Below are 24,002 nucleotides of genomic sequence, written 5' to 3'. Positions count from 1 at the left end.
ATGTCACGGGAACAGCTTTTACAAAGAGCTACTTTGCTATTTTTTTTTTTTTATCTGTTCCATCAATGTGTAATTTTAAGTGCAGCACCCTTGAGCCACAGATTAAGCCAAGGGACAGTACACTGAAAATAATCATAGAACATCAAAATAAGTCAATATTCCAATAACCTGGGATCACACACACACACACACAGACACACACACACTTCTTGTCGAAGTATTCAGGAGCCAAAATGTCTCTCTGTCACAACACACAAACACACCCAGACTAACCAGCTCTGCAACATCTGAGGGGGTGACAGCTGAGTCTGGTCCCTCTGTGGTGGTTTGCGAGGAATCGCTGGGGGGGAGAGAGCGATCATTAGTGCCTAGTAGCATCCCAGCAGGTCCTAGAGGCCCTCCATCTGGCGTGGCGTTCTCCGGCGTGGTGTAGTCTGCTGTCTCTGGGGTTACGTTGGCTCCACCACTAGAACTCCGACTCAACATCTCTTCCTCGTTGTCATTGGGCGACTCTGGGGTGTCAGATGCAGACGTCCCGCCCCCGCCTTGCTCTGAGGAGGCACTGAGATCCACCGAGTCACCTGGCTGCAGAGTATGCTGGGAGGAACGTGGCTGCTCTGTGATGATATCCACTTGGACTGTGGAAGAACTGTCTGTCCCCACCACTGACGCTGTGGAAAAGTGACACATAGCTTAGTGCAAAATATCCCAACCAAGCTCCCATACGTTGAACCATTTTTATGACTTTCCGAAGACTATTCCATGACGCACAGAGCTATTGTCATGATCACTGTTTATCAGGATAAGCATTCAAAAGCTTTGGTTGTTTTATTTTTATTTATCTCACTAAATATCTGAATTGCCTCTCATAGTGATAGCTTCTGTCACTTGTAACTTAAGTAATCAGGAAATCTTTTTTTTGTTAAAAGACTAAGTAAAATTGATGGTTGGTATGGTAGCTGCCAAAAAAATTATCCTAACTGATTGTAAATCACCTACACCCCCCTGCTTTCAGAAATGGCTCAATGAAATGATCACAAGCATACAAATGGAGAGAATATGCTTCCATAAATCTAAAGCACCCACTAGATTCTTGAGCATACGGGATCCATTCATTAACTATCTCCAAGAAAAATATTTTTTAATTACAGTCTGTAGTGATGCAACCCGGTACTCTTTACCTTTTATCTGTACTCTTGTAATACCTGACTGTGTAATTCAGTGTTTCCCACACTGAGACTTTACTTGGCCGGGCCGCCCAGGTACTATATTAACGGCCGCCAAAGTACAAACCCCAATTCCAAGTTGGGACGTTGTGTAAAACGCAAATAAAAACAGAATACAATGATTTGCAAATCCTTTTTGACCTATATTCAATTGAATACACTACAAAGACAAGATATTTAATGTTCAAACTGATAAACTTTATTGTTTTTTGCAAATATTCACTCATTTTGAATTTGATGCCTGCAACACGTTCCAAAAAAGCTGGGACAGGGGCATGTTTACCACTGTGTTACATCACCTTTCCTTTTAACAACACTCAATAAGCATTTGGGAACTGAGGACACCAACTGTTGAAGCTTTGTAGGTGGAATTCTTTCCCATTCTTGCTTGATGTACGACTTCAGTTGCTCAACAGTCCGGGGTCTCCGTTGTCGTATTTTGCGCTTCATAATGCGCCACACATTTTCAATGGGAGACAGGTCTGGACTGTAGGCAGGCCAGTCTGGTACCCGCACTCTTTTACTACGAAGCCACGCTGTTGGAACATGTGCAGAATGTGGCTTGGCATTGTCTTGCTGAAATAAGCAGGGACGTCCCTGAAAAAGACGTCGCTTAGATAGCAGCATATGTTGCTCCAAAACCTGTATGTACCTTTCAGCATTAATGGTGCCTTCACAGATGTGCAAGTTACCCATGCCATGGGCACTAACACGACCCCATACCATCAAAGATGCTGACTTTTGAACTTGGCGTTGATAACAATCTGGATGGTCCTTTTCCTCTTTAGCCCGGAGGACACGACGTCCATGTTTTCCAAAAACAATTTGAAATGTGGACTCGTCAGACCACAGCACACTTTTCCACTTTGCGTCAGTCCATCTCAGATGAGCTCGGGCCCAGAGAAGCCGGTGGCGTTTCTTTGCATTGTTGATATATGGCTTTCGCTTTGCATGGTAGAGTTTTAACTTGCACTTGTAGATGTAGCGGCGAACTGTGTTAACTGACAATGGTTTTCCCAAGTGTTCCTGAGCCCACGTGGTAATATCCTTTACAGAATGTTGCCAGTTTTTAATGCAGTGCCGCCTGAGGGATCGAAGGTCATGGGCATTCAATGTTGGTTTTCGGCCTTGCCGCTTACGTGCAGAGATTTCTCCGGATTCTCTGAATCTTGATGATATTATGGACTGTAGATGATGAAATCCCTAAATTTCTTGCAACTGTGCGTTGAGAAACATTGTTCTTAAACTGTTGGACTATTTGCTCACGCAGTTGTTCACAAAGTGGTGAATCTCGCCCCATCCTTGCTTGTGAACGACTGAGCCTTTCGGGGATGCTCCTTTTATACCCAATCATGACACTCACCTGTTTCCAATTAACCTGTTCACCTGTGGAATGTTCCAAACAGGTGTTTTTTGAGCATTCCTCAACTTTCCCAGTCTTTTGTTGCCCCTGTCCCAGCTTTTTTGGAACGTGTTGCAGGCATCAAATTCAAAATGAGTGAATATTTGCAAAAAACAGTGAAGTTTATCAGTTTGAACATTAAATATCTTGTCTTTGTAGTGTATTCAATTGAATATAGGTCAAAAAGGATTTGCAAATCATTGTATTCTGTTTTATTCACGTTTTACACAATGTCCCAACTTCACTGGAATTGGGGTTTGTATATTTGGCAACCCATTTTAGCATTTTAATTTTTTTATTCCTTGAGAGAACGACACCAACCGTAATCAAGTAACTAGTGAACACTCTCCCCTCGCTCTACCCCTCCTGTACCAGTTTGTTCTGCTATCGCAAGAAGGGTCTACTGACAATCGCACGCACTCTGCAGAGAAACACAGAGAAGGAGACATTCACTGGTATTACCTCATAGAAGAGGTGGACACGGATATTTTACAAGCACGGACAGGTAAAGCAACTCCTTTTCTCTTTATTGTGTAATTTTTCTGACTTTGGTAGTAGCTTCGAACTCTATGAAAGAAAGCGGCAACTATGTTGCATTGGTAGCTACATAGAAAATGAATAATACAGAAATAAATACAGAAATAAACAATTCATAAGTTTTAGATTGCTCGCTGTTCTGAGTAGCGTGATGAAATCTTGCACTGTCCTGCCCAGGAAGTGAATCATCCCTTTGTCCAGCATATTCATGCTGTATACCCTACCCGCCCCGTTAGTCACTTAGTACTGTATATATAGGGTTGGGTACGATCCGCGGTTTCAGGCATCCGTTGGGGGTCTTGAAACACATCCCCCGCGGATAAGGGGGGGGGGGGGACTACCGTTTTCTCTTCAGGGTATGCTAGTTAGAAAAAGACAGACCAACTTTAGCTAAGGTCAGACTATAATTTTTCATGCATTTACTCAGCAGATATGAGTATTGAGAGATATTTTAAGAGAATATGGTGTGAGGAAGAGAGACGCACAGCACCAGAGGTAACTTAGCCAACGTTAGCAATTAGCGTGAAATGGCAATAAGTAAATGCATAAGCCTCAATAATTACATGTGTCAGTTAATTTGACGTGAAATTACAATTGCAGTCAACAGTGAGACGAAATGCAGAGACCAAACTAGATTCAAGCTTGTTCTTGATTCCTGGGGGTCAGTCAGTGAAGCTGCTGGCACAAGTAGTGAGGCAGGAAGAGGCAGGTGCAGGTGACCAAGCAGCACAGTTCCAAGCAACCCATTCATGGAGAGAGACATAGTATGACAGAGCAAGGAAAACGCCACCACTTAAATACTGTATTTTAACCAATGCATCACTTTCAGTTTCCAAGCATCACAAATCAGGATAGAACCCTGACTGGCTCAAAATTCCACAGTTCAAGCATCTGGCTCTACCTCACAAAGCATGGTACGAATGGCATTTCCAAGGCCATATTTGTAATAAAACTTATTTTTGTAAGAATTAACACTTTTTTTTCTTCTTTTTTTTTTTTTAGGAATGTTTTGCCGAGTGTGCAGGCAACAAAAGCCTCCAGTAAAGAAAGACCCCGTAAAATGGGCTTTCATAGAAGTTGGGGCTCTTGCTCTTGTATTCCACAAGGAGTATGTGGAGTGCCACATCTCCTCAGAGCATCATCAATATAGAATAACGAATCAGGCCTCACTTGCATCAGGTATATAATTTTTTAATGTTTAGCTCATTTCTGCAACCTATTAACCACGTTTGGCCCATATAATGAGTCATTTCTATGCCCTTGGTCTAGGCTACTCAGTGATGCAGACTTTTGAACCCACCATTATTATTGAGCATGAGGTCATAATAGGGGGATTCAAATGCCTTCACTGGCTAGTAAACAATGAGATTGCTCACCGAACCAACTTCCTTAAGCTGTTAAGTCTAGCTCAGCTTTTGGGTTGTGATTACTTTGACGAGCTGAAGGTAAACCTATTACAAATTGACACTTGTGAAACTAAGAACTTTAACCACAAGCCTAGCAAAATGTTAAATTATCTCCCTTTCTCAGGTGGATCAAAGAAACAATTACCAATCACACAGAATACTGGATGAAATGCTGGGGATCCTTGCACAGATAGTAGAGTTGCCTATTGTGAAAGAGATAAGGTCATCTCAAGCAATCAGCCTAGAGGTTGATGAAACGACAGATGTGTCTGTAAGCCGCCAGCTGGATTTACATGGTAGATGGGTTATTTTTTAAGGAATGCTGTGCGTTTAAATAAAGATTTAGGCCTAGTTGATACTCATTAATATGTGTGAAAACCTATTAATTTTATTTTAGACACCTGGATAAAAAGGGGTGTGCTTTTAACAATTTCCTTGACCTGGTAACTCTGGAAGATGGGATAGCTGACAGCATTGTTGCTGCCATCAAGAGTGTACTACAGAAGAAGGAGCTCTCGGTAGACGGGCTGTACAGACTCAGGGCAGACGGTGCAGCAGTGATGACAGGTATGGAGTTAATTGTTAAATCTGGTAGATTGTGTGAAATTTGTATTGTCAGCTGTTATTTAACATTAGTCAAGTTTAATTGTATAGCCCTTAATCACAGTTGCAGTCTCAAAGGGCTTTATAGGCCCACATTTAACAAAGGAAACAAAATGACACCCCCAACACTAAATTTACATCTTAAATCTAGGCCGTGTGAAAGGAGTGGCAAAACAGCTCCCAGACAGATTTCCAAAGCTGGTTTCTGTAGCATGTGCTGCTCACAGACTAGCACTTGCATGCAAAGATGCCTCAGATGCTGTCAGATATATGGCTACCTTCAGGGACCATCTACAGGAACTGCGCCTGTTCTTTAGAAAAAGCGCACATAGATCAGCCAAATTGAGATCCGCCGCTGCCACTCTCGGTCTGAGTGACTTGAAAGTTAAGTTGTATTTTCACCATTTTCATAATTTTATTCTGGTATCATATTATTTATTTTATACTTAGTGTTTCTACTTGTTGGTAGGAAGTGAAAGATACAAGGTGGTTATCTCAGCAACTAGCCATACAAAATCTCCAGAGGAGCCTTCCAGCCGTGCTGGCTGCTCTTGCAGAGGAGGAGAGCACAAGGAAGTGCCCAGTGGCCAAAGGGCTATACACCTTTGTGCCACATACCACTTTGTGGCTGCCCTCTACCTTCAAGCACATGTGTTGCCCCACATATCAATGCTGTCAAAGATGTTTCAGAGAGCAGACGTGAACTTTCTCCACATAGTTGGTGTATGTCAGACTCCGCCAAGGTTGTTCCTTGTTGCCAATTCTGTTTGTGGTATTCATGGACAGGATCTCAAGGCGCAGCCAAGATGAGGAGTATGTCCATTTGGGTACCTCAGAATTGCACCTCTGTTCTTTGCAGATGATGTGGCTTTGTTGGCTTCATCAGAACGCAACCTCCAGCATGCACTTGGGCAGTCTGCAGCTGAATGTGAAATGGCCGGGATTAGAGTCAGCACCTCCAAGTCTGAGGCCATGGTTCGCCACCAGAAAATGTTGTATTGCGCCCTCCGGGTTGGGGATAAGTTGTTGCCTCAAGTGAAGGAGTTCAAGTATCTTGGGGTCTTAGTCACGAGTGAGGGTAGGATGAAGTGGGAGATTGACAGGCAGATTGGTGCAGCATCAGCAGTAATGCGGACATTGTACCGGGTACCGGACCATTGTAGTGAAGAGGGAGCTGAACCAGGAGGCAAAGCTCTCAATTTACCAGCCAATCTTCGTTCCAACCCTCACCTATGGTCATGAGCTTTGGGTAGTGACAGAAAGGGTGAGATCGTGGATACAAGTGGCTGAAATGAGGTTCCTCTGTAGGGTGTCTGGACTCAGCCTTAGAGACAGAGTGAGGAGCTCGGACATCCAGAGGGAGCTCGGAGTAGAGCCACTGCTCCTTCCTGTTGAAAGGAGCCAATTGAGGTGGTTCGGGCATCTGGTTAGGATGCCTCCTGGGTACCTTTCTTTGGAGGTTTTCCGGGCACATCCAACGGGGAGGAGACCCCGGGGTGGACCCAGAACTTGCTGGAGGGACTACATGTCCAATCTGGCCTGGAAGCGCATTGGGATCCGTCAAGAGGAGCTGGAGGGCGTTGCTGGGGAGAGGGACATCTGGAGTGCCCTACTTAGCTTGCTGCCACTGCGACCTGACCCCGGAGAAGCGGCTGATGATGAGATGAGAGACGACACTATAGAACTGACTTGAGCCCTGCGTGAAACTGTTTTCTTCATTCCACTCCTGCCTGCTCCCACAGGATTTCTGACCAATACCGCTCGCTCCCGCAATGTGTGTCACACTCCCGCCCACTCTTGCAACGTCACACCCGCACAATAGAGATCCATTGATTTTGTGTCTTCTCCCATCCCATGGGAAAACACATTATTTTACTGTGTAGTATTAATAAAGAGATGTATACCTGTCGGTAATAACGTAGTTAAATTATGTGCTTTGCTACTGCATTGTAATGGCCTGCTTTGATCTTCTTTTCAACTTCATTTGTTGACTCCATCCTTCTGGTTAGCTCCATCCTTCTGGTTAGAGTTTATTTTTTAACCGCCTGCTCCCACCCACAGCAAGGTTTAAACCGCCCACTCCTGCGAGATATGCATTCGGTCCAGCGGGACCCACAGGATCCCAATCCCAATGCAGTCCTCTAGTACTGACTTTAGTCTGTACAGCCATGTGCTAATAATAGTGTATTTTTACAGCTACAACATCATTCAAGACGCACATTTATTTATTACAAACAAATTTTAAAAATGTTCTCTGTCAAGGGGGTCTCACCTGTGAAGGCACCAGTGCTGACCTCTGCCCTCTCAGGGTCATCCTCCAGGCCATCCTCCTCCCCAGACAGCATCTTACCTGAAGACAATCAAAAGCTCAAAAGTTTACAAACACATTGCATAAAAGAAAATAATAATAATAATAATAACAGAGACCTACACCAGTATTGGGGACAATTCACACTCAAATTAACTTTTTCATAAAGAAACTTTTTGTTAATTCAATTTTTAAAGACAAATTTTTTTGCAATAGTTTAAGAATTTTGCAAAAAAAAAAAAAACAGTTGAAGTGACTGAACTGAAGGTAAAATGGCCCTGACTTAATCTGGCTGAGACAGTAATAAGCACATGACTAAAGGGACAGCAGAGAGTTTAGTCACCTTTCTGTTTCCTGAGGAGGAGTGGGCTGCAGGAAGACCCTCCCCCAGCTACAAGCAGCAGGAAACAGGAAGCAGAAATGTGAAGTGAGAAAGAGAAAAGCAGCAAAAAGCTCCAAGCCCAAGGGAAATGGGAACATTCCAGCAAAGAGAATATCAGAGAATGGGTTAGTGAGCAAAGAAAAGGCCAACAACAGGATCAAGGGCAGAAATCACAGCACAGAGCTACACTAATTAACGGTTTAGTTAACCAGTTTCTTTGCCAAGTCAGTGCAGATTAATGAACAAAAATCTCCCTCAAGGTAATTACTGTGCAGTGGGCCCTTGTAAGAAGACAGCCTTCCAATTTTGGCAAAATTTCTTCTGTCATGCCAATTCCTTGTTATAAAGCATTTAATGTGTGCCACCATTTTAGTCAAACTTGCTCCTTTAATCTAAGCACAAGTTAGAGGACTCTGTGGTTTACAGTGTTTCTACAACAAAAGAGTCTCTGTAGGGCAGAACTTTAAATGGCTTGTTGCTTGTGCAAAATTACAGTAATAAGAATGCAAACACGTTATTTTTGATAGATAAAAATGAAATGAGCGATTTTTTTACTCCATTGACAAATTGTTATTTTATCCATCTCTATCACAGAGTCGGGTTACTTACTGGCATCTTTATAATGGTTGAAGACAATTCACGGTCTCCGTACACTACTGCTGAAATTTCTGAGCAGCAAACACATGCGTGTTGGAAACAACTCAGCAGGAAAAAAGACTGAAATGTGATGTTGACGTGGTCATGCTTCTGTTGGACACAATCAATATTACTGTGGAACAGTACTGTGATATAGTTTGATGAAGTTTGTACTGCTGCCTGCGTTGGTCAGACAAAACACGAGCTATAATGGCTGCTACACCTTGTTTATAGTCAAAGAATATCTCTGGCAATGTCTCTTGCACTACTCACATTGAACTTAACCTGCACAACCAGCCCAAATAATTTGCTTCCCTCATCGTGGTCTAGAAAGGCTTTGTTGGCAGTTATTTGGGAAGGGCCATTAGTCAGTGGGTATAGACTTAAGTTACTTTGAAAGTGATTGGATCAGCCTTTAACCAGTCTAAGGTTACAAACTACACGATATACTTCAGAAGTTCCACTCGCCCACAGACTGCATGAAAAAAGTAAACACCATGGCTGTTTTCAATTACAGTACAAGACTCTTGCCATTTCTGCAAACTGAAATTGCATTTCAAAGATACTCTAAAGCAGTGTTTCTCAACCGGGGGTCCGCGGGCCCCTAGTGGTCCGTGGTGTAACTGCAAGGGGTCCGTGAAAATAAAATATCTTTGAAAAAAAGATCCTATGACATTTATAGAAATAGGATTATTTTACTCAAATGTGACTGAGACCTTTATCTACCTAAACTATAAAGGGTAACAGGACTTTTTTCTCTAATTACATCTGTTTCACAAGTGTAATTTATTGTATTTTAATAAGAGATCTCGCTCCTGTTTGCATTGTTAAAAGTTACTGCATAAAAATTCTGTTGTTACATATATCTGAAAGTTACTGAATACATATTCTGTTTTGTTACATATATCTGAAAGTTACTGCATAAGAATTCTGTTTTGTTAACTATATCTAAGTTACAACTGAAAGCTCTTATTTTTGCCCCAAAGAGTGAATAAATGCTATAATGTAATTTAAAATGCAGTTTCTACTGTTTCTATCAAATTGCAACCCCCCTCCCCCAAGATCAGGTGGAGGGGTCCTCAGGGTAGATCAAAAATACGCAGGGGGTCCAGGACCCCAAAAAGGTTGAGAACCACTGCTCTAAAGAACACAAAATAAATATTTGAGTAAAGGAGGTATCAAATGAGGAAAACTTGAGTGAAAGACTGTTTCAATTAGGATCAACGCTGTCTGAAACTACAGACTAACTGGATCGAGTTTGTTATTCTTGCCTTCATGTCAGCATGTCAAGACGGTTTAGAAATTTTAAGAAAATGGAAAGGGGGACTGATTCGCAGTTCAAAACTTGTGTGCTACACTGATACCATTGACAGTTTCTCCAGAGCAAAATCTGAGCCCACAAGATATGGGGTGGCTGAGCAAGGCCAACATTTAATTACATTATTGCACTGTTCTACTGTGATATTGACTTCCTGTCCAACAGAATCAACACATCATCATGTTTCAAATGGATAAAATAACAACTTAATAGATATAAGTCACATATTTCAGCTTTAAATAATACAATAAAAAAATTATGTTTTCTGCCAAGTCTAGCACAGGATGAGGAGTTTTGTTGGTCAACATCTAAACTGAGAGGTATAAGGTGACAAGTACACATTTATCTTTCATTTTGCAAAGGCATCAAACATAATGGGAGCCAATTAGGAGGAATGGCCATATTCATTTTAAGACATTGATCCACATGTAGTAATCGTGCAGCCAATAAAATCGAAAAAGAACCTGTGTTCATCTTGAAATCCAGGGTACAAATTGCCACTGTCAATTATTTTCAAAGTTTTACGACACATTCCAAGGCCCAGGGGACTGAAGAACCATGGCGGGAAAAAAATTCATGACACCAGTCATGGTTCGAAAATATCTCGTGGATTTGCTGATCAATGGGTGAACTTTGATGTGCTGAGAGACATGTTTACCAATTAGCTCAAGGATGCTTCCGGAGCGGGCACGTCTCTCTGTATCCTGGCGGAACACGGTAGCATGAGGAATGCTGCCCACATTAATAAGCATGTGTAGAAGTTCCGGGGGTGGAGTTCTGAACACTTGTTGTAGGAGTTCCAGAGCGGCTGTAACCACGTTGTGATCTCGGTGCTGGGTGTAGTGGAGGGTCAGCTCATACACCTGTGACCACAAATGCACACAAAATACACATACTCTGATCACCATATTCATGAGTGTGAGCTTATACATGAAATTTGTAAACTATGGCTGCAAAATTGGATTTCTATAACAGTTAACTGATTTATCCCTCCATCCATTATCCAAATCACTTATCCTGCTCTCAGGGTCATGGGGATGCTGGAGCCTATCCCAGCAGTCATTGGGCGGCAGGTGAGGAGACACCCTGGACAGGCCATCAGGCCATCACAGGACGTAACTGATTTAATATTCTTTAAATAATAATCTGAATACAGGTATCTCACCACTACTCGATATAAATACAGTTTATTATATACTGTTACTCAACTATTTCACATCAAATGTTTACTGATGTGGAAAACAGTGACTCTGTGCTTGTATAACTTAACAAAATACAGTAAAATAAATGTGTTACTTACAACTGAATAATCAGAAACAAAATATCAAGCAAAAAGGAAAGGAAGAAAAAAAAAAGGATCAAGACTCACTTTTTAGCCATATTTCTGCAGAGCTAATGGGCACACAAACAGGCTAGCACACACAATGGCACCCCTACCTGAAGTAGTTGTTCAGGTGTGGGCTGTACATCTGCCTCTTTCCTCATAACTCCAAAGCTACCTTTGAGGCTAGTGGTGTTGACCTGCTGCTGCAGAAGAGGCATTAGGTAGCGCAGAGTTAACAGGACTCCCAGGATTAGATGGCTGGGATGCTCCTCATCCACTGGTACCAAGAGACCTAAAGAGAACAGGGAAAGGGACTGTCTGAGCCTGTAACTAATCTGGATGTCTGGTGTGTCAAGGGTGTTTCTAATTTGAATATTTTGGGGAGATCAGACAGCAGACTGCTCTTGAGTTGACCAAAGATCACCTACCAATTCACCTACCAGTCAATGTATGAAATATCTGTTATCAGAGAGACACAGAAAAGCTAAGTACATGACTCAACTCCTATCCTTTGCTCAGAGTTCCAACTCCCTACCTTCCTTAATAAATGATAAAATATATGATAAAAGATTCAGGGCCCATCATAACAAACTAAACTGCTATAAACACTGATTTCTGCCAAAGACAGATGATTTTCTTAACTGGCAGGTAATGTGAGATGTTGGCTACAGGGATTGTCCAATGAGTCGTCACTACCACCACATCCTAGAAGAGTGAGTGAGAATGTGTAGATGTAATGTCTATAAGTGAGGACCTGTTATATGTCATATAATTATATAGCTCTTATTGATGCTTTTGTTATGCTGTATGTGCATATGAATGAACAGCAGCACCAGGAGTACAAGACAAGTTGCCCTTCAAGTACAATTACATTAATCATGTAATATAAAGGTGTCTGTGCACACATGTAATACATCAGCAACAGCACATATAGATCCATTTTGAGTACACCTGAGTTTTTGGCAGTTTCAAGTTTCTTCTTAAAAAGTGAATTCTTTCTTACGTTAGAGCAATTGTCTGTAACTGTAGTGAGAGCAATTGCTTAATATTTTCAAAAGTTTGTTTTTCATGCTGTGTATCTTATTCAAACAGCATGGATGTGTGGAGGCATCTGAGAAAGAATGACATTTTTTCATGTGTATCTTTGAAGTATTGTGTGCGTCTGTGTTGTTTTCATGTGCGTATGTGCATGTCTGCCAGACAGTGTGTGTGTGTGTGTGTGTGTGTGTGTGTGTTTCCTACTCAGCAACACATTGAGCAGCCATGTGTAGAAGTAGCTTGCGCGTCTCGAGTGCTGACACACACTGACAGCAGAGCTGGCAGCTGTCCGTCTGATGGTGGGAGAACTGGACTTCAGATTGGCTACAAAGGACTTCAACAGCACCTGTGAGCACATTGTTGGACTACAATGATTGTAAAATCTTAGATACTAAAGTGATACCTTTTGTCAGTAAGGCTGCCCCCACCCTTTGAAATTGAACTCTTTAAAAAGTGGCTGAAGACCTACCACTTCAGTCGGGCTTATGGATTCAGTTGTTGAACTTCACACAGGTTTTTTATTTCTAATTGTTTAGCCTAGCTTATCTGCCTAGATTTTTTTTGCTTAGCCTTGCCTTTTCCTTTTTGATATTAAGTACCATGGGTACTTTGAATGGCGTTATAATAAATAAATAATAAGAAAGAAAATAAGAAAAAAAGAAAAATTAATAAAAAAGCAAAACCTCCTCCAAAGAGGAGGTTTATAGATGTGGTGAGGGAGGACATGCAGGTGGCTGGTGTGACAGAGGAAGAAGCAGAGGACAGGAAGAGATGGAAACGGATGATCCACTGTGGCGACCCCTAACAGGAGTAGCTGAAAGTAGTAGTAGTAGATAATAAATAATAAATAAAATAATAACAAAAACAACAATAATAATTCATCTAGGACCACATCTGAATATGGTTCAATTTGGAATCTAAAAATGCATTGTTTTTTTGTGTTCACACTTTCCATTTAATATCTGAGGAAAAATCAGAACTGGGTCATATTTGAGGTGTAGTCTGAACACAGCTTTAGGGACTTCGTATTTTGCTCATGCACAACTGAACAATGCTTGCGAACACTGAGGGCTTGACCCTGGGTCCTCTGGTTGAAGAACGAGCACCCCAAGCAGGAAATAATAATTTTCTTAATATCTCTCAAAGGTTACATTCACTAGGGCATCTTTTTATGTAGCTATGATAATTACAAACTGAATCAAACAAGGTTTTGTTCTGCTTCACTTAGGCTACTGTGTATGTCCCTCAACAGCATATTTTGTTTTTTTAATTTGATTTTGAGATACTTCATTAATCCCCTTGGGGGAATTATGCTCTACATTTAACCCATCCCAGCTATGTAGCTAGGAGCAGTGAGCAGCCGCCGTGCAGCAACCGGTGAGCAACTCCAGTTCGTCTTGCCATACCTCGGTCAGGGGCACAGACAAGAGTATTAACCCTAACATGCATGTCTTATGATGGCGGGGGAAACCGGAGCACCCGCAGAAAACCCACCACAGACATGGGGAGAACCTGCAAACTCCAGACAGAGGATGACCCCAAGGTTGGACAACCCTGGGGTTTGAACCCAGGAGTTTCCTGCTGTGAGGTGACAGCGCTGACCACTGGGCCACCGTGCCACCCAAATTCTCTTTATGTGAAGCCAGCTAGCGCCCGGCGAAATCTGGGCCTCTGGTTGAATGATAACCACATTAACAGCTCTCTCTCTTTGTTTGTGTGTGCATGCGTGCATGCATGCATGCCTGTATGTATCTATGTATGTATGTATGTATGTATGTATGTATGTATGTATGTATGTATGTATGTATGTATGTGCGTGTGTGTACGTGCGTACCTTGATCTCGCCATCATTAGCAAAATTTCCAAGGGCAGCCATTATCTTGGGCATGGCTGAACCTAGTGTCTCCTGAACAGTCTCCTCCTGTCGCTTAGTGATTCTGGTCAGGCATGGTAATAAGTTGACCAGGTAGGGTCTGTACAGAAAGGAAATTAGAGTAAAAAGGATGTACAGAGAAGAGAGAGGGCGTGTTCAAGCCAAATTTCAAAGTTTGTATCTGTTGTACCTGTTGTCAAACAATGGAAGAAAAAAAACATTTTGACAAGAGCATGTATTTACAAACCTGCATTTCTGTGGCCTGATGAGGTGGGCAAGCTCGGCAAACCTCCAGAGAGCTGCCCTTAGACTCCGGGAGGCACCATTCTACATAAATAGACACAGGCCATTACCACATTGTCGTCACCTACATCATTATTCCTATTATCTCTATGATACCAGAAACACACCGAACATGGTTATTTTTAATAGTTTGTGAGATTAATCTAAAACTTTATTCACCAGTAAGTTAACATACTGGGAGCTAAATAATACCGATTCCCATTTTAGCCACAGTTCTTTTTACCTTTTTAATCTCCTTGTATAGCTCTAGCTGCAGTCTGGGCAGGTTTGAGTCCATCAGTGCCTGAGGATAAGAATACATTAAAAAAAAAAAAAAAACCTCAAAATAATGCATATACATCAATCCTACACGACACCCTTGCAATATCCGTTAGTACCTGTGGAGTCATAATAGCATTGTGATGTCTTACTTATATCAACAGAGAAAAGCTGGCTTCATTTGCGCCCCTCAAAGAAGAACAAAAAGCGCCCCAAAAAAAACAGCAAAATACACTGCCAGCTACACAAAAGTGCTTGTGAGGATGTTAAGGATTTAATGTCTTGCTAGCAGACACTTAAGTGAGACAGATGTTTTTTTTTTTGGTGGATATTTCCCCCCTTTTTCTCCGCAATTGTACTTAGCCAATTACCCCACTCTTCCAAGCTGCCCCGGTCGCTACTCCACCCCCTCTGCCAATCCGGGGAGGGCTGCAGACTACCATGTCTCCTCCAATACATGTGGAGTTGCTAGCCACTTCTTTTCACCTGACAGTGAGGAGTTTCGTCAGGGGGACTTAGCACATGGGAGGATCACGCTATTCCCCCCAGTTCCCCCTCCCCCCTGAAGAGGTGCCCCAACTGACCAGAGGAGGCACTAGTGCAGCGAAAAGGACACATACCCACATCTGGCTTCCCACCCGCAGACACGGCCAATTGTGTCTGTAGGGACACCCAACCAAGCCAGAGGTAACACGGGGATTTGAACCGGAGATCCCCGTGTTGGTAGGCAACAGAATAGACCGATATGCTACCCGGACACCCCCAAGTAAGACAAATGTTTAACGACATGGGAGTGAAATAGAAGATACTTGACTGAAGCGTGATCTTCTTACTAACAATTTCAGCCCTAATGCCTCTCATTACGGAAATGCAGACAGGAATGTACTTTAAGTACATTTCAGGGAAAGAAAGACTGATAGGAAGCACAGGATGTAGTAGTTAGGGGCCCTTCTCACTTTAATGATTTTGTTCAGGCACTCATCAGCCACCATCCGTACATCGGATTCACTGTCATCACTGCAGAGCAGAAACATTTCCATGGCAATGCCCAGCAGCTTCTGGAACTCTGGAGATGTTCTGATCCCAGAACCCAGAGAAAAGAAAGACAGGAAAAGTTGTCATTGTAAACACACTGCACATTTTACCTTCAACACACATACATCTATGTACACATGATCACTTATGGTACAATTTCACAATACAAATATATGTAACAGCAGTCTGGTGTGCTTGTTTGTGTTTTCTCACACACACCCATACCACCTCCCATCCCAAAGACACACATACATAGCAGCATGTTCCCAATTCTTCCAACAGAAACTAGTAGGTGAATCAGATTTGGTACAAAAGAAAGTCATTTGGGAGAATTATTGATGATTATGGTTATGAGTTGTTCTGATATACTTAAAGCTTACCATCTCTAAGCTCTGACATTCTTTTTCCAGAATATAGTCTAGTCCTACAGAAAAACACTGACGTTAGCTACCTGAGTGTACATAAGTGTTTATGTTTTTGTTTATATGTGCATGTATGTACATAAATAACAACAGAGGTCACAGATCGAGTATCTGAAGGCTGATTCTTTACTCATTGTGAAGTGTCTTCTCTTTCCAAAAACAGTTTTAATCTTTAATCTCGCTTTAACTGGTGTCTAGACCGAAAGAATGGCAGGAAACTGTGGCTGCTCAATGTATTTCACAGCTGGAAGAAATTAAGTTGGCAAATATTTTATGTGCTTAAAAAAGCATATACAACTATTTCTCATGTAAGAGTCAGAGAATTACTTTTCCAAGTGCTTATAGATTTAGTTTATCAGAAGGGAGTTTGGTTCAGTTACAGCAAGGCCTACCTCAGTGACTGGGCCACGATGTTTTCACATATGGTCAAACAATGGGTAACTCGGTCCTTCTTTGTGGTAGTCTGTTCCTTTTTCCTGTGAAATGGAAAAGATAAGGAACATGAGAATGAATGAAAGAAAAGGGAGACAGAGTAAAAGGGAAACAAGTGATACTCTGGCAGAGAGAAACAGTGGTCATAATTTCCAACTCTGAAAGACATTCCACCGATGAAATGAATCTCAATCAAATTTCAAGCTGATTGCCTTAGAAAAGCAATGGATTCTTTGTTTTTCTATGGGTCTTCGAAGTTATTGACACTACAAAATGCTGGATGCTCAATCTGTTGTCTAGCTATTAATTTAAGACTTTACTTCAGGATTACATATATAGACAAGAGACCCAGTTTACCTCACAACATAGTATTGTGTGACATGGAAAACACTATCATTAAAATCACAAGACATTTTACATAATATTGATATAGCTGCTTACATATACAAAAATACCATGTTAAAATATCCAACTGAGGTTCATCACATTAAACTGGTTCATACTGTAAACTACAATATCAACCAAAACTACTTTCAGATAATCCCCCGAAGATTTCAGACCTCATGTTGTGAGAAATTGTAGGCAACAGATTCTCGTTATCATTAATTTAGACAACATAATTGTGCATCACAACATACTGTATTAAATGTGCATACAGTATAACTGAAGGATAAGAAACAATATAACTGAATATTGCCCAGCCCATTTTCAAACCCATCCAAAACTAAGGAAGTTGCTATGGAGGGACTGTCCAAAGGATATCTATTAATTAGACCCTTAAGGACCCTCACAGGTCTTGACATCAGTTTATCTCATGAAGTAACACGGCATACACTATATCATTGACAAAGCAGCATAAAAACGCATCACGTTTTGTGAAACAGAATGAGTTGTCAACCCAACACTTATTTTTCCAACAGATGATGGAGGGACAAGCAGAAAAAAGAGAGGCAGAGAAAGTATAAACAGTCAACAATGGGGCAACAAAGCAACACCACACTGTTCAGGATGTAAGGGAAAGATGTCCTTTGGTTCGCTCCCACCGCAGAGGGAAAACTTAATAAATGAATCCGATAAGTGGGCAAATGACGTCACTCTTGGTGGCTTACCATTACCATTGATGTTGTTTACAAACACTGATTTAGCTTCCCAATCCATGTTTGTAAACAAAATCAATGCAGAGATAGAAACTGTGGAATAACTCAATTTCACTTGTAAAATGACGACATATTCCAAGTTTAACTGCTAGGAACCTGACACTGACCCCGAAAATGCGTACTGTGTATGTTAAGCCTTCTAGCAGGGTTACCTCTGTTAGTTAAGTTTGCTAGGCTCAGTCTTAAAACCCATCTAGCAACATTTACAGTTACCACACTGGGAAACGAACAATGATAGTCACATAAACGTATGAAGGAATCTGCATCCCAAATAACAAATACACTTTGACAGACTGCATCGATTGTCATTGTTAGCTCACATTTTAGCTTAGCTAATTTATCCTTCAAACTAGCATCAATACCAAACAGCCTTGAGATGCGCTGGCAAACGAGCAACAAAGCCAAAGCTAGCTGCAAAGCCAGAGGCTTGTTAGCCGGCTCCCAAACCACCGCTGACAGATATATTTCACTTAACTGTTTTTGGACGAGCTCTTCGGCCGTCGGTGGTCCCTGTTGTTGCTGGAATGATTTGAGAGACTCGAAGGCCTTCATCAGTTTCTCCATGGTGGCCATTTTAGCGGTTAGCAAACTAGCCTTAGCTAGCTAATATTTACAATTTGAGATAGCCGACACAGCGGGGACAAAACAGAAAAACACGCCGAGGAAGAAGGCGGTTAGTAGCGCAGCGAGAGTGTTGACACTGCTCGCACTGACTACTGCCACCTCTCAGCTTTCTTCAGTACAAGACCCCTCTTAGTTGTTGACGATAACCTCCTCAGATGAATGAGACGTCAGGTGATAAAATGCCATCTTTGATTTACGTCTCCCCGACAAATCTCACCAGGAAGTGGGAAATGTGACAGTTTGACAGGGAGCGGGGAGTTTGCGACAGCACTGGCCAATCAGGTTGAGCTGTTGCCCTGATTGAGCTAGAAAGGGACCATTGGGCGTGTTGGTGAAGGAAGGGGGCGTTTTTAGTTGTCGAGTGTCGGGATGTGGGTACGCTGTGCGCACCGCCGCTGCACCGCGACCCGGTGTTGTGAAAGGCAGGGGCGAAAAACTGGCCTGTCCCCCAAACACAGATGGGATGTGTGTATTCATGTACGCGCAGAGAAAAAGGCGTGCGGACGAGGGAAGGCAAAAGAGACCCATCCACACTATATTGTGCCTCCAATGCATTTTAGGCCTAGCGCATTTACTTCTGCACTGGGGCAATTAAACTCCACTTAGAGGGGGGAAATAGTACCGAGGGGTACTTTACTTTACAATCCACTTCCGTAGCACCCTTTGGTAACCTTTATGGCCGTCCAGTATTTTGGGACAGCACTCTTTGCTGAGGTTCTTATGTACAGGCAGAGACCATTATTGGTTTTCAGCAGGCGTAAATTGTTTTATCTGCATATAATCCCCAATAATATTTTACTTGTGGGTCATTAGTTCATCACGTTTTGTTATTTCACTTTGGTTGGAGTGCAGTCGTGCCACACATGCACGCACGCAAACACCCGCGTGCGTTCCTTGTGAGGGCCCTCAGACCACATTAATCCCCTAACCCAGCCTTTGCAGTCAGTACAATATGCCTAGCCTTGATCCCTATCCTAGTCTTATACTAATCCTAATTCTAACATCAACCCTAAACTCGTTTTAACATAAAATAGCCCCTTGAAGGAGCGAAGAATGGTCAAAATGTCTTCACAAAATAAAATAAAACAAAACAATAAATTCAAACCAAAATAAAGACAGCAAGTCAAAGGCGTTTGTTTTTTGTTTTTTTATACAAACGGCAGTGTATTATTTCATAATTACAAATGTCAGATATGGTACAACAACCAGTGATACAACTTGTACAAGAATTACAATGACTGCAGTGGTTGAACGACATGACTGTACAAATACAAAAAAAATAAAATAAAATTAAAAAAATAAAGAAGTCAAAAACCCTGTTTGAATATCAAGGGTGCGTCAGTCATCCCCCCCCCCCCCCGTTCCTCGAAAAGCCAGCTGAGCTGACTCTGTCTGCACAGATGGAAAGGAAACACTTCAGGTATACTGGAATATATACTGGGAGCTATCTTGAAAGTTGACATACAAACCAAAGAATAAAGGATCTCTCTGCTAAACCTCTCCCGTGACAGGAACGACGATGTCAGAGAGGCGGTGCACCATCACTACCTTAAAACCAAGGCCAGGGAGGAGGAACACCATCACTATATTCAAACAAGGCAAGCTGAGCTGGTCTCCTTGCTATTTAAAAAGTTGTCCTCTGATACCAGTGTGATATGTTGGCACTAGAAGGTTGTCAATTACATATTCAAGAAACCTTCAGTATTACAAACTGTTACATGCTTGAGTAATAAAACATATGTATTCCTTTTTTTTTTAAACAGGCAAATACAATGCACTTAGTGCAGACATTCAAAACTCTGGAGCTGCTGAGAGTTCCTTTAAAGTGAACTATTCATCTCAGACCGATAAAAGGATAAAGAGGTTGAAAAAGAAGGGATGTCGGAACATAAAAGCTGATAATTGGCACATACAGTAAAGGCTTGTCAGTCTTTCACCAGTAACTTCTTCAGATATTAATACAATTTTTTTCCTCCGTATTTCATGATGCTTTTGGTATCATTGGCAAACGTTTAAAGACACTTTCTATAGTCATTGTCAGAACACCATAGTGCAATGAAACTAAACATTTCTTTACTGCTATATGGATGGCAAATGTGTGTTACAGAGCATTGTTACATAATAGAAATACATCATTTACAAGGTTTTTGAGGCGAAGAGAGAAAAGGCTAAAATCTAACTCTGCAAGAGAAATTGGCTTTAACATGTGCCTGAGAGCAAAAAAAAAAATCCAAAAAATAATAACACTCAGAAATTCAATTGACAACAAGCATACAACATGAGTGAGATGCACATGACCTTCCTGATCTGATAATGGAATGTGCTGCAGGGAAGAAAAGGTTTTCAAAACACACCAAACCACATCCTGAAGTCAATGTAGGGGCTTTGGGGATATGCTGATGGACCAGTCATGTGAGTGTGTTCACCGGCCGCTGTCCTAACAGCTACCTAATGATCGATCACAGGTGGTCAGCAGCCGTTTGCAGCTATGTGTTTAACAAGGCTGAAAAATCTGCAGAATTTTGACATTATCGACATTTTTATTTATGAAATCGAATCCCAACAACATTGCAAGGGGGGGGGCGTTTTGAGTTGGATATTGTACAAGCGTACATCATATTATCTTCACTACATTAAGAATTGTAAAAGCTGTATATGGATAAAGCCTAACATACATATACAGATCAGATATTCACAGCATTAAAAACAAACGAATGATTTTTGTCTCAAAAGGAAGATTCCAAAGAAAATTATGAAGAAAAAAAAAATCTTCCCGAATTGCAGATTATGACACACACAGGCTGATCATAAGGAAAACCAATACAATCCATGTTTATAAAACATACAGAAAACTAACTTGACCGTATTTGGTTGTCGTGGAAGGAAGAAGCTCCCCGTGTGTGTTAAAAACTGCATGATATAAACTGCACGATGTACGTTTTTCCTGTACATAGGTAATACATATTTTTATATTGGGCAGGAGTTGGCTCCTTATTCCCTAGTCCATAGTGTGCACATACAAACAGCTGTCATTCCTATAGAAGAGCAACGTTTTAATGGAACAGTTAGGGATTAATTCTTCTCTAGTAACTTCTTTTTTTTCCCTGTTGCACAAACACAGCTAATGCCTCTGGGTACGGTTGGTGTAGTGGATTAGTTGTTTGGCAGATAACGGGTACTAGGACCACAAAAACAAAAAAACAGCAGTAAGGTAAGAGGGGTCCAACTAAACTGTTTGGATTCTATGCCAAAACTACTAGCATGAGGCAATGCAAGTTGGTTGGACGTCGTCTAGATTAAGCCATTAAGTCTCGACTATGGGACAAATTTTGTCTTTCAATCCATGTTGACGGTTCCCTCCATCTCAGCCGAAGCCAAGTCTGTTTCTCTCTCAAACAACTTGACATTACGAGCTAAAATTTTTTTGGCACTACACATGCAGATACTGTCACAGTAAATCTATGGTAAAACTATCCAAAGCCAAGATGGACAGCAAGAGAGCATTTGACCAGCGAAAATGTATTTCAAAGTAAATTAACAACTTTTTTTTGTTTCTCCTGAGTGGACATTTACTAAGCAACTGTATTCCCATCAAATATCGTTTGATCATCTGGATCTTTTTGCACCTTAATAATAACTAGTAGGGGGCTAACTGTCCATTATCCAAACAGCTTATCCTGCTCTCGGGGATGCTGGAGCCTATCCCAGCAGTCATTGGGCGGCAAGTGGGGAGACACCCTGGACAGGCCGCCAGGCCATCACAGGACCCACACACACACACATACCCATTCACACCTAGTGACAATTTAGTATGGCCGATTCACCTGACCGACATGTCTTTGGACTGTGGGAGGAAACTGGAGCACCCGGAGCAAACCCATGCAAACACGGGGAGAACATGCAAACTCCACACAGAGGACGGCCTGGGATGACCCCCAAGGTTGGACTACCCCGGGGCTCGAACCCAGGACCTTCTTGCTTATGGGCAACCGCGCTAACCACTGCGCCACTGTGGTGGGCAGGGCTAACTGTAACACCTTGTAATATGAAACAGGTTCACTGAACTGAATTAAATGCTTTTGTTCTCTTAACGATACTGGATGTGATGTATGTATTGACCAGGAGATTGGCAAAAATGAATCCTCGCTATGCCTGTTAAAGCCTGATATCTATAGGATCCTAAGAGAGACCGTTTGCTGATGCCAATTTCCAAACGCGGCAGCCTAAATCAAACACAAGTCATAGCAAACATGACAGGGCAACACTGCCTGCCTACGGGGCTGACGACAGGGGTATGGATTATCATGGAACACGGCTGCAAACCAGCCATGTGTGTTCCTCAATCGACCGACCGACCAGCTGAAGATTTGGAAAGCAAATGGACTGGCTTCACTACCATGGCATGGACATGGGGACCTCGGATTGGATAGAGTTTCATTCTCTCCGCCGGTCATTTGAATTCTTGTGTTTCTTTGAGATCTACTTAAGAGCGCTGAGGTGCACAAACTTAGGGTTGGTTTGGATTTGGGTGAACTCGATGTGCTAAACAACATGTCGCATTGGCCAAATCAATTACGACAAAACAAAACAAAAACAGCATTTATAAAACGAAGGCCTTCTGCTACATTGAGAAAATAAAATGACCACTGGTACTGTGCTTCTTAAAAAAGTCTGATACACATTTTTCATACTCATCCCAAATGACAAAAAATAAAAAATAAAAATGTTATGTATGCATTCAAGTGGTACTTTTATGGCTTTTTGTACAATACAACCCTTAGTGAAAATATACATCTAGACATAAATTCAAGTACAAATGTACAAAATCTTTAAACTCATACTTTTTTTTCTTTAATTATAATACACTTTTAATACAGCTCATAAATACAAGTCAACATTCACTGAGTTCCTAAGATCTGCGCTCAGGTGGAGTTGGTTGTGGAGGGTGGTGGCACTGGGTGGGAGACAAGGGGGGAGTGGTTTATAGTCGCGAGGGCTCCTCGTTCTCATCGTCACTATGACCGCTCTTAAAACAGACCTAAGAAGAGCCAGAGATGAGGTTACTTTGGTGGAAAATGTGGCAATTTTCATAACTTACACACTCACACATAAAATTTTACCAAAGCGTCGTTCACTGGAAATGAGAAACTAAAATGGTCTTGGGTAAATCTTTCTTTCACTCATAAACAAGAATATTAATACACACACACACACACACACACACACACACACACACACACACACACACACACACACACACGCACACGCACGCACAGTGTCAGTGCTTACCACCTGACTCTGGGATGAATGGGAATGACAACAGGCACAACTTGGGCAAATTACACAATTACCAAATGTGAGAAATTGAGACTTTAGGATTAGGCATAGACAGAACACTTTATGCAGTATCTTAAAATCAACGTTTATAAAAAGCAGCCATCATCCATTAGTTGAGCGACTGTGGCAGCCCATACATATCCACTGAGGCACATTAATGACACTTTGTCTTACTTGAGCCTAAAAGAAAAAAAGGCACTTGTCCATTAAAGACAACCCACCAAGCCTGGCATCTCTCATATGACAGATTCTTTGTATTTGGCCAACTAAAACCAAAGCAAGCCACATTAGAATAAACCAAGAAAGAAAACACAAAGGGATAGCAAGGGTTTTGAAGCAGAGACACAGTTTGGAAACATAATATTACAAATAACAATATTC

The 24,002-nt window shown here is 41.7% G+C and overlaps 2 protein-coding genes across 3 annotated transcripts in view; both read right to left on the bottom strand.

Moving 5' to 3' along the window:
- Positions 1-18,455, bottom strand: part of htt (huntingtin) — an 84,212-nt gene extending 65,757 nt beyond the window's left edge. Inside the window, exons 1-11 of the mRNA XM_056279908.1 lie at positions 18,136-18,455; positions 16,464-16,547; positions 15,571-15,691; positions 14,580-14,639; positions 14,301-14,380; positions 14,015-14,153; positions 12,385-12,526; positions 11,256-11,434; positions 10,477-10,681; positions 7,447-7,524; positions 274-671 (exon numbers count right to left, since the gene is read on the bottom strand). Of these exons, the coding sequence (XP_056135883.1) occupies positions 274-671; positions 7,447-7,524; positions 10,477-10,681; positions 11,256-11,434; positions 12,385-12,526; positions 14,015-14,153; positions 14,301-14,380; positions 14,580-14,639; positions 15,571-15,691; positions 16,464-16,547; positions 18,136-18,233 (1,584 nt within the window). The 5' untranslated portion in view covers positions 18,234-18,455. The remainder of the gene's footprint in view (positions 1-273; positions 672-7,446; positions 7,525-10,476; positions 10,682-11,255; positions 11,435-12,384; positions 12,527-14,014; positions 14,154-14,300; positions 14,381-14,579; positions 14,640-15,570; positions 15,692-16,463; positions 16,548-18,135) is intronic.
- Positions 18,456-19,430: 975 nt separating this feature from the next.
- The window catches only part of grk4 (G protein-coupled receptor kinase 4), an 89,549-nt gene continuing 84,977 nt past the window's right edge, over positions 19,431-24,002 (bottom strand). For both annotated transcript variants that reach the window (XM_056279621.1, XM_056279619.1), the window contains exon 16: positions 19,431-23,322. Coding sequence is in view for 1 of the 2 variants with exons in the window: in XM_056279619.1 (XP_056135594.1) it covers positions 23,266-23,322 (57 nt within the window). In the remaining variant the exon portion in view is untranslated. The remainder of the gene's footprint in view (positions 23,323-24,002) is intronic.

The sequence above is a fragment of the Lampris incognitus genome, chromosome 5, assembly GCF_029633865.1.
Source record: "Lampris incognitus isolate fLamInc1 chromosome 5, fLamInc1.hap2, whole genome shotgun sequence".
In the NCBI taxonomy this organism is placed as follows: domain Eukaryota; kingdom Metazoa; phylum Chordata; class Actinopteri; order Lampriformes; family Lampridae; genus Lampris; species Lampris incognitus.
This window is presented reverse-complemented; position numbering and strand designations above follow the sequence as displayed.